Source organism: Schistocerca americana, chromosome 1 (assembly GCF_021461395.2).
Source record: "Schistocerca americana isolate TAMUIC-IGC-003095 chromosome 1, iqSchAmer2.1, whole genome shotgun sequence".
Classification (NCBI taxonomy): Eukaryota; Metazoa; Arthropoda; class Insecta; order Orthoptera; family Acrididae; genus Schistocerca; species Schistocerca americana.
Window position 1 is genome coordinate 309,809,105 of NC_060119.1, and position 15,883 is coordinate 309,824,987.

The window sequence follows — 15,883 nt, forward strand, 5'->3', positions numbered from 1 at the left end:
GCATGAATTAATGAGACAGTATGTGAAGGTAATATAAGCAAATAAACTAATACTAAATATAATGGTAAACAGACAATTGCTATTCTGTATCATAGTTAACTCATTCGGCACTACAAAAAATGGCTCTGAGCACTATGGGACTTAACATCTGTGGTCATCAGTCCCCTAGAACTTAGAACTACTTAAACTTAAGTAACCTAAGGACATCACACACATCCATGCCCGAGGCAGGATTCGAACCTGCGACTGTAGCGGTCACGCGGTTCCAGACTGAAGCGCCAAGAACCGCACGGCCACACCGGCTGGCATTCGGCACTACAACTACTGTATCAAGAACACATATGCAAAGGAACAATGAAAAGTGCTTTACTATCTGCAGCACACAGCTCTGACAAGTAGTAAAACACAAAAGAATACTTTACAAATATTATCTGGTGTTAAACATTTCTTTGACTTTGTGATGATCTTACATCGATGAAGCAGATGGCAACTTGTTGCACTTCTAATAACTTTAAATCTGGATCATGTAACAAAAAATCATCTATAACAGCAACTAATATTTTGTATTTCAGTCAGCCCATTTCAATTCGACAAATTTTGGTTAATTTCTGAACCTAAATATCCCAGATTTCTATGACTTTTTAAAAATAATTTACAATACCAATGAAGTTAACAACACCGAAAATTCTAATAACTTTTAATCGCATCAGTTTTTACAACGTGTTTAAAGGAATTTGTGGGTGGTTCGAGAAGTTTAAGAGAAGAACTGGCATCCACAGCATTGTGAGACATAGCGAAGCACCCAGCAGAGAACTTCATCGGCAACTTCAAGATGCAGAGAGATTCTGAGGGTTATCTGCCGTAACAGGTTTTTAACTGTGATGAGACAGGTCTACTCTGGAAAAAGATGCGGAAGCGGTGCCTTTATAACAGTAGAGAAAATGCACTGCCCGGTCACAAGCTAATGATAGACCTTCTCACACTGCTGTTCTGTGCCAATGCGAGTGGTGATATGAAAATTAAAACACTGCTTGTTTACCAATCAGAAACGCCATGAGCCTTTAAGAAGTGTAATGTCCAGAAGAGCAAATTAAATGTGATGTGGAGGTCCAACAACAATGCTTGGGTGACTAACTAAAAAGCTCCTCCTGAACAGGCCACGAAGGCCCAATGGTACCGACTGGCCGCCTTTTTATCCTCAGCCCATAGGTGTCACTGGATGCGAATATGGAGGGACATGTGGTCAGCACACCAGACTCCCGGCCTTATGTCGGTTTCTGAGACCAGAGCCGTTACTTCTCAATCGAGGAGCTCCTCAGTTTGCCTCACAAGGTCTGAGTGCACCCTGCTTGCCAACAGCGCTTGTCAGTCCAGACAGTCACCCATCAAAGTGCTAGCCCAGCTCAACAGCACTTAACTTCGGTGATCTGACGCGAAGCGTTGTTACCACTGCGGCAAGGCTGTTGGCAAAGCTTGGGTGACACGTGGTCTTTTTTGTGACTGGATCAGTGAAGTGTTTGGTCCTTTTGGGAAGAAATATTTGCCTAAAGATGAATCTGCCACTCCATGTGTTGCTTTTTATGGAAAATACTCTTGCCCATTCTTCAGGCTAACAAGACCATATTCTTCAAGACCCAATTTCTGCCTCCCAACACAACTCCATTACTCCAGCCTATGGACCAGCAGATTATTTCTAATTTTAAGCAGCTCTACACTAAGACATTCTTCGAGTATTGCTTTGAGTTGGCTGAAACTACCAATTTCACTCTCAAAGAGTTTTGTAAATATCACTTCAACATTGTTGCCTGCATCAAGGTGATCGAAAAGGCCTGGGAAGGGGTTACCAAGAGAACTCTCACTTCTGCTTGGAAGAAGTTTTGGCCAGAGTGCGTTGTTGAATCTGACTCTCAGACATTTGAGTCAGTACCTGTGGATCCTATAGTCAACGAGACTGTGTCTTTGGCCAAGAGCATGGGACTAGAAGTGGATAACAATGATATTGATGAGCCTGTGGAAGATTACAGCCAAGAAATGACCACTGAAGAGCTTATGGAGTTGCATTGTGTTTCACAGCAGTAAGTTGTGGAGAGTTCTTCAGAGGAGGAGGGCAAGGAGGAGGAGGCGGTAACAGTAAAGCAGCAATCTTCTGGCACAATATGAGAAATGCTCAAAGCATGGGAATTGGTTGCATTGTACATAAATAAGCAGCAGCAACACACGGTACAAATTTATTTGATGATAAAGCTATGTAGCATTTTCACCAAATGTTGAAGTGTCAGCAGAAACAAATGACTATAGATACCTTCCTAGTAACAAACAATTAGTTATGTATAATGCATAACAAAGTACATAATACTGTGCATAAAATTTTCTTTGAATAAATGGCATGTATAAGGTAAAACATTTAGTACTTTTTTCTGCATGGAATGCATCATCATATTTTACATTAATTTATAAGGGATAAAGATTCTGGAACAAATTATGCTCACTATGCCAAGTTCCACCGTATTGCAAAAATCCAAAAATTTTAGTTTTTCACAATCTTAGAAACATCCCTTCTATTTTATTATCAGAAAAACATATGTTTATTACAAATTTATGATTTCATAGTTTGTTACTAAAATTTAAAGTTGTAGAAAGTATTATTTGAAAGACAGTAATGTTCCAGACTGACTTTTCTTAGCAGTTGATATTGCAAGGAATGATCAATAATTGGCAAGCACTGATTTTTTGTTGTAGCTTACATTCTACTGCTACATAATAGTTCTTCATTGTAGTGTTTACATGCAGGGTGTTCAAAAAAAAGTGTAGACTACTTTGAGAGGTGGTACTAATACTCGAAACAAGCAAAACATGTCCACTAAACATGGGTCCGAAAATGCATACTTCCTGCGATAAACAGTTGTTTACATGAGATGTGCAATGTGGCTTCCATTCATGACAATGCCAATGCACCCCCCCCCCCCCCCCCCCCCGCTGTCCTTTGGCGTAAGGAATGATGCACCCTTCGAAGTATGCCCTGTTGTTGTTGTTGTTGTTGTTGTTGTATCTGCTGGCACCCACTGAAGATGTGAACCTGTAGTGTCCACACCACACATCATGGATTGGTGTGAGGTACAATTCTCTGAAGTGTCACCCTAAATGAAAGTTAGGGGATTGAGGTCAGGGGAATGTGCAGGCCAATGTGTGAGCCTACAGACCAATCCAGTGATCCTAAAATGTCTACCTCAGATGTTCACACACATTGTGATAAAAGTGTGCTGCATGATGCATGAATAAATCACATTTGTGTTCACTGCAGCAATGGCACAGCCTCTCGGTTGGTTGGATGGGACCCAACAGCAAGGTCATTAGTCCCACTGGATTAGGAAAGAATGGGGAAGGAAGTCAGCCATGTCCTTTCAAAGGAACCATTCTGACATTTGCCTGGAGCAATTTAGGGAAACCATTGAAAATCTAAATCAGGATGGCCCGACGTGGGCTTGAAATGTTGTCCTCCCAAATGCGAGTCCAGTGTGCTAACCATTGCACCACCTCACTCGGTCACAGCATCCAGTAAGGCAGGCAATACATTAATGAGAAAGTCCACAGCAGAATATAATATCAATCATTTCACCTGTCAAGTAGTAGGCTTCAATTGCTAACAAGTGGTGCAAGAGAGAAAATGTAAATGTATTACACCACTTGTATGGACACACACGCAATAACAGTAAATGCGTAAGTGAATCTCCACTTGGAAGAAGGTAAAACACCATGACATATATCCAAGGTCAACAGTACTGTACAATAAGGCACACAAAACAATGAAAACTAACATAGCCTACAACACGACTCAAACCACATAACTGACTGCAGACTGTAGAGTACTCTGAACAAGACATCATAATACCCTGCCGACACATTTGACAGGGCACCCGTGCAACAACTGTGCTAGTATCCACAACCAGGTGTCATGCAGCCCTTCCTATAAACACATGTTTATCTTGGAAAGTATGCATTTCCAGACCCACGTTTACTGGACTTATTTTTCTTGTTTCAATGAGTACTACCACTTCTCACAGTATTCAACACTTTTTTTGAACACGCTGCATATTATTGCATGTACCACATAAGGAAGTGGGAAAGGGATAGGGGAAGGGGGGACAGGACGGGAGAAAAGGGAAGGGAGAGGAAGGGGCAGGGGGCATGGAGAGAGGGAGAGGGAGGGGGAGAGGAAGAGGGGAGGGAGGAAGAGAGAGAGGGGGAGGGGGTCAGAATCTTAACACTTCAAGTGTGCATCAATTTGATTAGGTATTTACTGGTGACATTAATCATTAAATTAGCTATCTTGAAAGGTACTTTCTGTTCTTGTTTGGCGAACGAACTGAGGTAAACAAGTTATGGTTGTATAAAATAACTTACAAGAGGCAGGAAATCTCACCACCGATTATTTTACTGAGAATTACTGATTTGCGCCCAAAGGTGAAATCCAGTCCTACCAGTGGACCACTAGTCAAGTCAAACTGCATCCTTCTGTATCACTACAGTCAGGATGACACTGAACTCAAACATATGAATTAGGTCTTCATTTCTGACTGCTTGGAACATGAAACAGCAGCCTTTAATATTTCTCAAAATCGAAGGACAGACATTATTTTAATGTTATGCCTTACTGATGGTAGTACTATAGAACATATACAGGAAAAAACACAAAACATGTCTTCACAACAATGCTTATAAATTTATACAAAATTATACTATTCACTACAGTGTAAGGCGAAAGTGCCTGTGATGGACATGATGGCACTGTCAAAAGACTTGTAGCTGAAGCAAGCTTAAAAAGGCCACTTGGTAATCAACCAGCTGCATGATTTTGCTCATAAACCATTCCTGGCATCCATTCTGATTATCTAAAAAGGAGAAATACTATAAAAATGAGATAAGTTGATTGATCCAATTCAGTAATTGCAAAAGCATCCAACGGATTGATCAACTACACTCTCTCAGTCCAGTTTCTGAATTTTAGGGTGCAATTAAGTCATACTCTTTTACTAGTAAGTCAAGTATGCAAACTCTTTCTAAACAGCAAATTTCCTCAGAAAATCTGAGAATCCCCCGAAGCTGTAGTGTTTACCATTGCTATAACCAACAGTGCCAACTAGTGGCAAGTGTATGCGTCTTTCAAAAGGACCATACATCTAACAAATTTATTGTTCTTCATCCAAATGGACTTGCTACTTCAGTTTCTAAAAATCATGCACAGGATGCCTACTGCAAGGATCTGTATACTGACAATGGATTTTAATTACAAATTAAAGGCATCATGCATGCAGGTTTTCAAGAAATATTGTTCACGTAATTTTTTTCCTCCAGATATTTTATTTCATTTATTTTTACCATTGTGTCATAAAAACACCGCACATGCAAGCTTAATATCTAATCTTTGGTTTTGAAGTAAAGTACTAATTTCAAGGTCTGTGGCTAAAAATCTCTTCGTATTTGTAAACACATCAATGAAAACCAAACTTTTATGAAAAAAAACAAACAAACAAAAAAGAGGTGTTTTTAACATTATACAGTGTTATTGTGGTGTACATCAGTACATCAAATCAAAGCTTAAATCAAGAACTTTTCAATGACACCAGTTTCAGCTTCCTAGCATGAACAGCTTTCAAGTTACAAACATTTTGGTAACTTTAATTTCTTGAAATTTGAAAAACGAATTCTATATGTAGAAAAATGTTGAGGCTTCCGGGCCCACTTGTTGACGTAGGCTTTCATCTCAGGATCTTCAATTTAATAACTGTTCTGAAATTTCACCAGTGAAGCAGCTGGCACTGCCAAATTTTCAGTCATAATTGCTAGTGAGTAACTGCAAGTGCCACCATCCGTGGTGGTGAAACGAGACAAAAGTTATTAAAACAATGTCAGCCAAAGAGGCTGAGACAAAAGCCAAAACATCAAATCATCTATGCACAGGAAGAGCAATAAAATCTGTATTTTTCATTTACTCTATGAGTACAGGCAATAAACAAAAATAAATATATTGCTGACATTATGAGGTCCAACTTTTGGTTGATTTGATATAGACCAACCCATTCAGGTGAACCAATACCTGTTTCAATATAAATTAAAAAGGTACTATATATACAAATTAGCAAAAATGTCAATATGAAGAAAATACAGAAAGTGAAACAAACCACTATCCAGAAAGTGGGAGTGCTTAGTGTTTTCTGGTATACAGCTATCATCTTCTTAAGAACTTGTCAAAGTGAATGATGAACTGTTCACATAATGCAAACAATTTATATCATCTGGTACACAAGTGTCATTCAGCCTTGAGTTTGTCATGTGTAGCTCCTCCTACAGTTCTCCCATTGGTTACTTCCAACCTTAAATGGTCAGAACCAGGTGTCGGCCTTGACTTGTGACATCATTATGTACTGGCAAGTAACATCACATTTAGGAAAAGTATTTAAAATGTAGTGTGAAAGAATAGAGCATTTTGTAGCAGATATGTTGCTTGGGCTGATGGTGTCTAGTGATGGATTTTGATGCCAGGAGAGCTGTTGGTTGCATAATTTGTTAATAGGCTGTTCTGTGGGGTAAGATGACATGGATCAGGCTTCAAAATATAATAAATGCATGTTGAACAAGGTGATGGCTGATATGCCAAGTACATAGGGTTTTCTAATAAATATGGTGTTTGGAAGATTATGTTGTCACTGTCATGGGAAGGGAATGAACATCATGATGGTTGCTCTGTCATTCACTAGTGATGCTTTCAACCGGCGATGTCATGAGGACAGCAAGCAGTGGTCTACAAGGTGTGAAATGTGGTTTGACAGTTCTAGATTGGCTAATTTATTCAACTTACTATTTCTGCCAACATTCATCCATGTGTTTTTCTGTCCATGGGATAAGTATTAACAAATTTTCTGATATATTCTCAGTTCAAATATAGTAAACTTGCTTGAGACAGGAGCTTACGTCCATGAATCACCATGGTTTTAGAAGCACTGCTTGTATGAAACTCAGCTTGCCCTTTTCTAACATGAGATACTGCGAACTAAGGATATGGGGCAACAGGCAGAGGCCATATTTCCAGATTTCTGGAAGACGTTTGACATGGTGCCCCATTACACGCTGTTAATGAAGGTATATGCATATGGAATAAGTTCACAGCTATGTGAGTGCCCCGAAGAATTCTTAAGTAATAGAACCCACTATGTTGCCCTCGATGGTGAGTGTTCATCAAAGACAAGGATATTGTCAGGAGTGTCCCAGGGAAGCGTGATAGAACTGCTGTTGTTCTCTATAGACATAAATGATTTGGCTGACAGGGTGGGCAGCTATTTGCAGTTGTTTGCTGATGATGTGTGGTGTATGGTGTAATCTACCCCCTCCTTCCTACTCCCGTCTATTGTACACATTAAGCAAAGTCTCTTGTGTAGGGGTCTGATTCTTGAAGATTTAAATCTCAAATTCTGGTTCTCATGGTTTGTTTGAACTAAATAAATCTGAAGATTGTTGGTGCATCAGTTTTTTCTTAATAAATATATTTTCTCACATTTTACAATATCGTACAGTATTTTTGATTTTTCACATTAACAAAGCCAAAATTACACTGTTTGCACAAAAATACGTCTGATCTCACCAGAGGCATGCTTACGATTCCCCCACATTGTGCTGAAGTAACCATATTCCGAACGGTTTACAATTTTCTTAACACACGAATTCCTACTAGATTTAGTTACATTATTAATTTCAATTATTATTTCATAATTGAATCCAAAAATAAAGATAGTAAACAGTAGGGAATTGTGTAATTAATAACAGAAATTTTAAACATACCAATAATTTATAATTTAATATGTTTCTTAAAAAAAAAATTTTTAACTGTACACTCAGAACTAGCACTTATTGATTAAAACATTGAAATTAAAATATTTTATAAAGTAATTCCTTTTCATAAATTTTAGCTTGAAATATAGCATACTGTGTACAAAATTATATGAAAGATTTCAAAAAAGCAACAGATAATACTGACCTGTCCAACAATACTCGTATCGACAACTACTGTTGGGGAAAAGTAATGCTAAGAGGGAGATGTCCCGTTACAACAGTAAGGTGTCAAAGATGAGTGACTGCACCGAGACATAAGACAATTTAGACAAAATTTCTAGTTGGTGTGATGAATTGTAGCTAGCTATGAATGTGGGAAATGTAAGTTAATGCAGATGAGTAGGAAGAACAAACCTGTAATGTTTGGATACAGTCAAGCTTGACACAGTCAAGTTGTTTAAATATTTGGACATAAAATTACAAAGCATTATGAAACAGAATGGGCATGTGAGAACTGTGGATGAGAAGGCAAATGGTCAACTTTGGTTTATTGGGAGAAATGTAGGAAAGAATGGTTCACCTATAAAGGAGACCGCACACAGGATGCTGGTGCAACCTATCCTTGAGTACTGCTCAAGTGTTTGGGATCCATAATAGGTTGGACTGAAGGAAGATACTGAAGCAGTTCAGATGTGGGCTGCTAGGTTTGTTACCAGTAGGTTCGAGCAACGCATAAGTCTTATGGAGACACTTAGAGGAATCGCTGGAAGGAAAGCAATGTTCTTTTCGAGAAACACTATTGAGAAAATTAAGAGAACCAACATTTGAAACTGAGTGCCGAACAATTCTACTGCCGCTAACTTACACTGCTTGTAAAGACCATGAAAATAAGATATGAGAAATTAGGGGTGATAAGAAGGCATATAGACAGTCATTTTTCCCTCATTGTATTTGCACGTGGATCAGGAAAGGAAATGACTAGTAGTGGTACAGGGTACCCTGTGCCCTGCACTGTACAGTGGCTTGCAAAGTATCTATGCAACTGTATAGGCAAATTCAGAAGATGTTACTGAATAAATCTTAAATAATTAAGTACACAGAGTTTATTAGCTTTTGAGAGCTTCCCATGAAAGAAGCTGTGTAGCTAATTTCAAGTCACAGATTACATAAAGAGTTGCAATGTGTAAACTGGGCTGTAAAATAATAATAATCACAAAGTGATATATTCTCTACAGAGGAATTCCAACACAGATCCATTACACACTATTGTGCAATATTAACTGTTCTCTGTACAAATTAAGAATAAGTTGGTATTTATTATCGTACAGGTCAACCTACTGTCTGCAAAACATGATCTACACCAACAAACAACACTTGTAAAACAGATATGGCTAAGAGACAGGTAAATGTGTCCTGATGTTCACATAAATCTTAGAAACTACTTTGTAATATAAGATTTATCCAGGAATGCATATTAAAACAACTGTGCATACAATAATGTGTTCCTGTGGTCACTAAAGAAGGTAGCACCCATAAATTTGACAGAAATTCGGGACCTCTTAAGTCCCAACTTCAATGACGATTGCGTATATGAATTTTTATACTGAAGTTGTCATTCTTTTTTTGTAGTACAATTGTGTAGTACTAGGCTAACTGAGAACTAGCAGGAAAGTTACTCACACATTCTTTCGCAAGCTGCGATAAAAATCTGCTTAATTTGGTACAATTTTCTTCAGCAGCATCAACTGCTGGGCTCTGTGCGTTGTATAAACCTTCCACAAATGCAGCTGTGGAGCCCGAGCTCTGCAAAATATCCAGCAACCAACTTGAGCTTTAATAAGTTGCATGAAAGAAATTATAGGTCAGCAAACAATGATGTTTCTGTTTACTAGTACATTCAATAACTATTGTGCATATTTCTCCAGTACTGTATGGTTTCAACACTAGTAACAAAGCTGCGTGTAAATACGAATTATCATAAATTCTGATTACTTGCTATTTAACTTGTAGAAGGTACTTACAGACACTGCCCCATGAATATTTGGTGCCGACAACAGCTTCTTCATTAGACTGTCTCTTCCCTTCATTATGCCGCCGACTATAGGACATCTACTAACACATCATCCTGAAGTGTCACCCTTTCTCACGACTTATCTTTTTATTTTATTTCAACTGACAATGCTTTTACTAACAGCTCTATCCAAATATTTTTTGTAAGAATACTGGAAAAGTGGAGGCTAAAACATATGATCTGAAACACAATTACATCGTCGTACACATCGCCGCACTCCGCAACACAGCAACCAAAACACAATACAATATCCTTTGACTTTGACGCTACATACTAACTAAGATAATAAGATTACTAACATTGAACATTCAAAGTTCATAATCATCACACAAATCACATTTTTCTTTGCAGTCTGTAGCTTCGAAATTCTTTGGTAGCTACCATAGTGTATACATACAATCTAGCGCACATCATACGCGACTTAAGCTCTGCGCATGCGCGTATGCTCGCAGGTAACTGTGCTGAAGGCTTGTTTTCGCTGGGACAACAACTTGCAACATTGTGGCATGCTACGGAAATGTGTACGCCACAAAAGGCAACATCTTGCGGCCCATGTTGCATGCAGCAGGTTAATTTATATCGAAGCAACAGAATTTGTGGCACACTGAGTCGGTCTTGCAGGAGAATGGCTGATAAAGTGATTGCGGCGGCTGCTTACTTTGTCATCGCACATGCCACTAACAATGGAAATGAAAATAAACGGAAAAGAAAACGATGGTGGAAGAGAAGAATACTTACAGAAGGCCTACGAACGGGCATACTAGGAGATCTAGCAGCAGATGATTGTGCATTATTTAGTAGGTTTACGACAATGTCCAGTGAAGACTTCAATTATGTTCTACAATTAACTACACCTCTTACTCTAAAGAAAGATACCTACTGGCAAGGCAGTATTTCACCAAGAAATCGAATGGCCATTGCATTACGATTATTAGCCACTGGGGATTCGTACAAGTCGCTAATGTAGTTATTCAGAATATCACATTCTGCCATTTCCCTCTTACTGCTAGAAGTATGTTAAACTATTTCATCAGTTTTGAAGAATTACATAAAGATAAGTATACAACATTCAATACTCACTTTTTAAATAAGTTTTTATTTTCGTTTTGAAGCAAGTTACAATAAAAATTAAAATTGGTACAAAGTATTTCACTTATTTTTTAAACTGCAAAAATTGATGGAGCTCTTCTAATGTACCTAGTACTTCAATGAATTCTTCACTTTCACTAATATCATTGTCAACGTATATAATTTCGCAGTTAGCTTCTGGACAGCTTATTTCTGCACTGTTTTCCAGTACGACAACCGGTAATGATGTGATGTTGTTACTTTGCTTCTCATACTTCCCCAACGCTGCTTTGGATGGCACATGATGTGCTTCGCAAACGTATGTGTTGTCGGGGGAAATTTTCTTATCTCATTGGTGATGAACTCCCCATACACACTCCATTCATCTGTTGTTACCAGCCGGCCGGTGTGGCCGTGCGGTTCTAGGCGCTTCAGTCTGGAACCGCAGGTTCGAATCCTGCCTCGGGCATGGATGTGTGGGATGTCCTTAGGTTAGTTAGGTTTAAGTAGTTCTAAGTTCTAGGGGACTGATGACCATAGATGTTAAGTCCCATAGTGCTCAGAGCCATTTGAACCCCTTTTTTTTTTTTTTTTTTTTTGTTGTTACCAGTTTTTAAAAGCTGGTAAGCTTCCTTAACTCAAGCATCTCTCTCCATTTCCTGACCTGTTCTTTTTATGGGTTTAGTAATTCTCTTTCTCTCTGTTTCCTCATGAGACGTAGTTGGTGTTTGGGGCACACATTTTCTTCAGAAAGCTGACCTGAATCTTCATCTTTTGTTTGTGTCGTCATTCTGAAAAATATGTTAAATAATGATAATGTTTTACTTTTCAGATTCTAAAGGATATTGAACGTTGCCAGAAATTTCGAAGTGTGTAGGAGCCATAGATGGCAAAAGTGCAAATTATATGTCATGCCAATACTGGAAGTGAATATATTAACTAAAAAAACATTTACCATCGTCCTTATGGCGATTGCAGACGCAGATTATTGGTTACAATATATACATGTTGGTTGTCAGGGCCGCATATCAGTTGGAGTTTTTAAGAATACTTCATTTCATAAAGCGTTAACGGAAAATAAATTAAAACGTTCCTCCCCCAGAATCTCTTCCAGGAGGAGAAAATTTGACTCCGCTCCACGAACTAAACTCCGCGCCGTCGCACACGACAGCAGCCTTAAGTCACGGGTCAAAGCCGACGGGTGGAATCGGACGCTTCGTCGGGGAAGATAAGTGTTTGCCATTGTTTTCGTCGATATTGTAGATCGTGCACTGAACTGTAGAAGTAACTCAGCCATAGGCTTTGGGCTATTCTGATGTCAAAGAGACGAATATCGGAACGCAAAATTGTTGGAGAGAGAATAGGGAATGTAAGAAACGTAAACATTCTGAGAGGCAAGTAAGTTGGTCGGTTAAAATGATTGCAGTTAGAATGCCCAATTTTTTCGTAGAATATAAATGTATATAATTAATTTAATACTGTGACATATGTATTAAAGCCGCAAATCCAGTGTAGTACTGATGAACGTCACAAACTGCACATTTGGCTTCATAGCTGTGTGCATACGAAAGGTGTTCTTGAACTTTATTTTTAGTCACTAAAGTATTAAACGATGAAACTTGCTGAAAGCAGGAGGAGACATGTAACAAAACTGGAGATAATATGGGAAATTTGCATTTGGAAGAAAAAAATAAATAAATAAAAAATATGCTGAAGCAGCAGGTAAAGATCTATTATAAAATCAGTGTGTACTAATTTCACTCATTATTAATAAGTACCATTGGGGAGTAAATGCTTCAGGATGTAAATAGAATAATTTGAGTTAGACTGGACAATTTTAGATCTTAGCTGCATTGTTTAAAAAGAAAATGCTTTTGGACAGGTTGAATAAAAGTATGCTCTCAGTCCTGTTTGTGGGCCAGTACAGTAAGAAAGATGCCTAAGTGCAAAGCAGGCAATACCGACCTTTTTGGATTGTACCAAGAAGACAAATGTTCCAACAGAAATTAAGCATCATTCTAGATAATTTAGTCCTGATTTCTTGCCATTTGGCAATCATTGTGTCGTCACTATTTACTACTTGAGGCTAATGTAAGGCTATTTGCACAGAATCAGGTGCTGATGCAACATCAGTCTGCTTTCACCTGTGATGTCATGGTGAGGTTTCATGTTTTTTAGTCTGATTGTGTTTGTAGATGGTGTGTTGTAGTATGTGGTGGTGCTCTCTTGAGCTGGATGTTTGTTGGTGTAATGAGTGACATTCTGGTCACCATATTGAATGTGCTTGAAATAGAAGTGTACACCACATTGATGACATTACTGGTGAAAACAGGTAGGTGGAGTCATGACTTTCAGCTATACCAGTCTACATTTTGTAATAGTTAGAGCAGTAGATTGCTTTATGCAGAATGATTCTGTTCTGCTGGTGTAGCATGTGTGTGTGATTTGATTTGTTAAAAATAATGCTGTGTTCCAAGGATCATTGGTCTATTTCTATCAGAATGGCATAGATTACATTGGTTTTACACTCTTGAGTCTTCTTTGTGTTTATGGCTACGTACTAGCCATTTACAGATTACCAGCTAGCTCGCTGGTTGAAAAGTAATAATAATGAACATATTGATCTGTCACTGCTCATGTTACTGTTAAGGAATGTTTACATCTACTTCTTAGTTGCACAAGGAATCATTTTAGTCTTTTATGCTATAAGATTTTTGTTAAATATTTACCTTCAGAGTAGGAGTTGCCAGCAGAAGCAATTTTAGCTCAGATTTAAAAAGTGTAAAGGTTTCCAACAGCCAGTCGCCTTAGGTTTTATTCCTCGGTTTTTATTTACCATGACTGGTTTTGAATTGACAAGCGATTTATCATCAGATGGTACATATTTATTGCATATTTGCAGCATTGTGGCGGTCATACAGCAATGACAAGATGTGAGAACGAAACACGTGCACTGTATGTTCGAGTCTCAGTCCAGCATACAGTTTTAATCTTCCAGGAAGTTTCATATCAGTGCACGCTCTGCTTCAGAGTGAAAATCTCATTCTGGAAACATCCCCCAGGCTGTGGTTAAGCCATGTCTCTGCAATATCCTTTCTTTCAGGAGTGCTAGTTCTGCAAGGTTCGCAGGAGAGCTTCTGTAAAGTTTGGAAGGTAGGAGACGAGGTAGTGGCGGAAGTAAAGCTGTGAGGACGGGGTGTGAGGTCGTGCTTGGGTAGCTCAGTTGGTAGAGCACTTGCCTACGAGAGGCAAAGGTCCAGAGTTCGAGTCTCGGCCCAGCACACAGTTCTAATCTGCCAAGAAGTTTCATATCAGTGCACACTCCGCTGCAGAGCGAAAATCTCATACTGGAAAAAGGTGGCTGATTACAGTAATTTATGGAAAACTTTATTCATCACAGTCACAGTGTCCCATATCTATAAGGGATAGACCTCAAAGTTTTAATCATGTGTATATGCCTGTCAGATAATATTAATGGGAAAATAATAGAAAACTCTTATGGCTGTTCTTGAATGCTTTCGTGATCCTCTGCCAGATTTTGTGATAAACAATTATTATGTTTTCTGCTAAATTTTGATTAGAATAATTTAGTTGCTGACAGACAGCTAGGGTGGTGCAGGGTTCTTGGTTGTATACAACTATTAGAGCATTCCATGTGCTTAGAATAAACAATCAGCTGCACATGCAATGCAAATGGAGCAAAACGTACATCAGGTTATTTTTATAGTTGTCGTTGTCAGCAGCAGTGGAAAGTACATAAGTGGGGGGGTGGTGGTTAGAGCAACAGTTGGCTCTCCCCTTCCCATGCATCCCTACAGCACCTGAGAAAGTTGTGTGGTGACTAAAAATAATCATTCATTATAGCAGGCACATAGGTGTTGTGAAAGAACTGCAGTTGGCTAACTCCTAGCCACTGGCACAACCACAGAGTTATTTTAGTCAAGGTGTAGTTTGGTTGTGAAAAATCAATTCAAGCTGAACTGTGATCTGCACTATCGATACAAGACAGAAATATAACTTTTGTGTAAACTCTGCATCCTTACCTGGGATTTATCAAAGTTAAGTACTATGGTGTGAAGGTATTTGAGAAGCTCCCACCTAACATACAGCAAGTAATTGGTTATCTCAGCCAATTAAAAAGAACCTTTAAACATACCTCATTAGTGACTCCCACTGATTATCTTAGTGTAAGGATTTGAAGCCTCCTTTAACTAGATGGCAAGTGGTGTGTTGTGAACTGTTCTGTATAATTACATATTTAAGTTACTGTTTTCTTTGAAAAATACTTGATTAATGAAGTACATATTAAGTTTTCTATAAGACAGCCTGCAGCTACCTAATACAACTGAAGTAGCAGCAGTATTCTTTTTAATTCACTATAGCACATTTAACTGGCATAAACAGAACTCGTATTAAGCAGTATTGTGATACTTTACTGTTAATATAGTGTACATCTTGTTTGGTTGTCTTATGTTGATGTGTATGTTTATTTGTTCACCTTATTGGTGTGATGTTCAGTATATAATAACTGAGTGGAAGAAATCACTGTACTTTCGAAACTGTGATGGTTTAATTATGTCAAGGCCCACTTGTAAATATATATTGTGTGAAGGTGCTGTTAGAATACTTAATGCCTTGAAGATGTATCTACAAAACGACTGTCTGTAAACACTAACATCACTGTCTCCAGCTGCCCACTTACAATGTGAATGCAAGACCTGATCAGATCAGTTGATTATATGCTTCACCATTTGGCAACGTAATATGTGCTCAAATGCAGGAGTTTGTACTGTTAGGCACTTCATTTGAGAGTTATATGCACCACATTGGTGACAGAGTGCGATGTGCTACATACAAAATTCATGTTACTAATTAGTACATGCTTAATTCTTTTCTAAATTGACATGTAGTGACATTATT

General features: G+C 38.4%; 1 protein-coding gene across 1 annotated transcript in view; it reads right to left on the reverse strand.

The window, feature by feature from the left end:
• LOC124596148 (KAT8 regulatory NSL complex subunit 3) overlaps nt 1–10,175 on the reverse strand; it is a 159,988-nt gene extending 149,813 nt beyond the window's left edge. Inside the window, exons 1-2 of the mRNA XM_047135171.1 lie at nt 9,846–10,175; nt 9,505–9,627 (exon numbers count right to left, since the gene is read on the reverse strand). Coding sequence (XP_046991127.1) covers nt 9,505–9,627; nt 9,846–9,911 — 189 coding nt within the window. The 5' untranslated portion in view covers nt 9,912–10,175. The remainder of the gene's footprint in view (nt 1–9,504; nt 9,628–9,845) is intronic.
• Between the last annotated feature and the right edge of the window lie 5,708 nt (nt 10,176–15,883).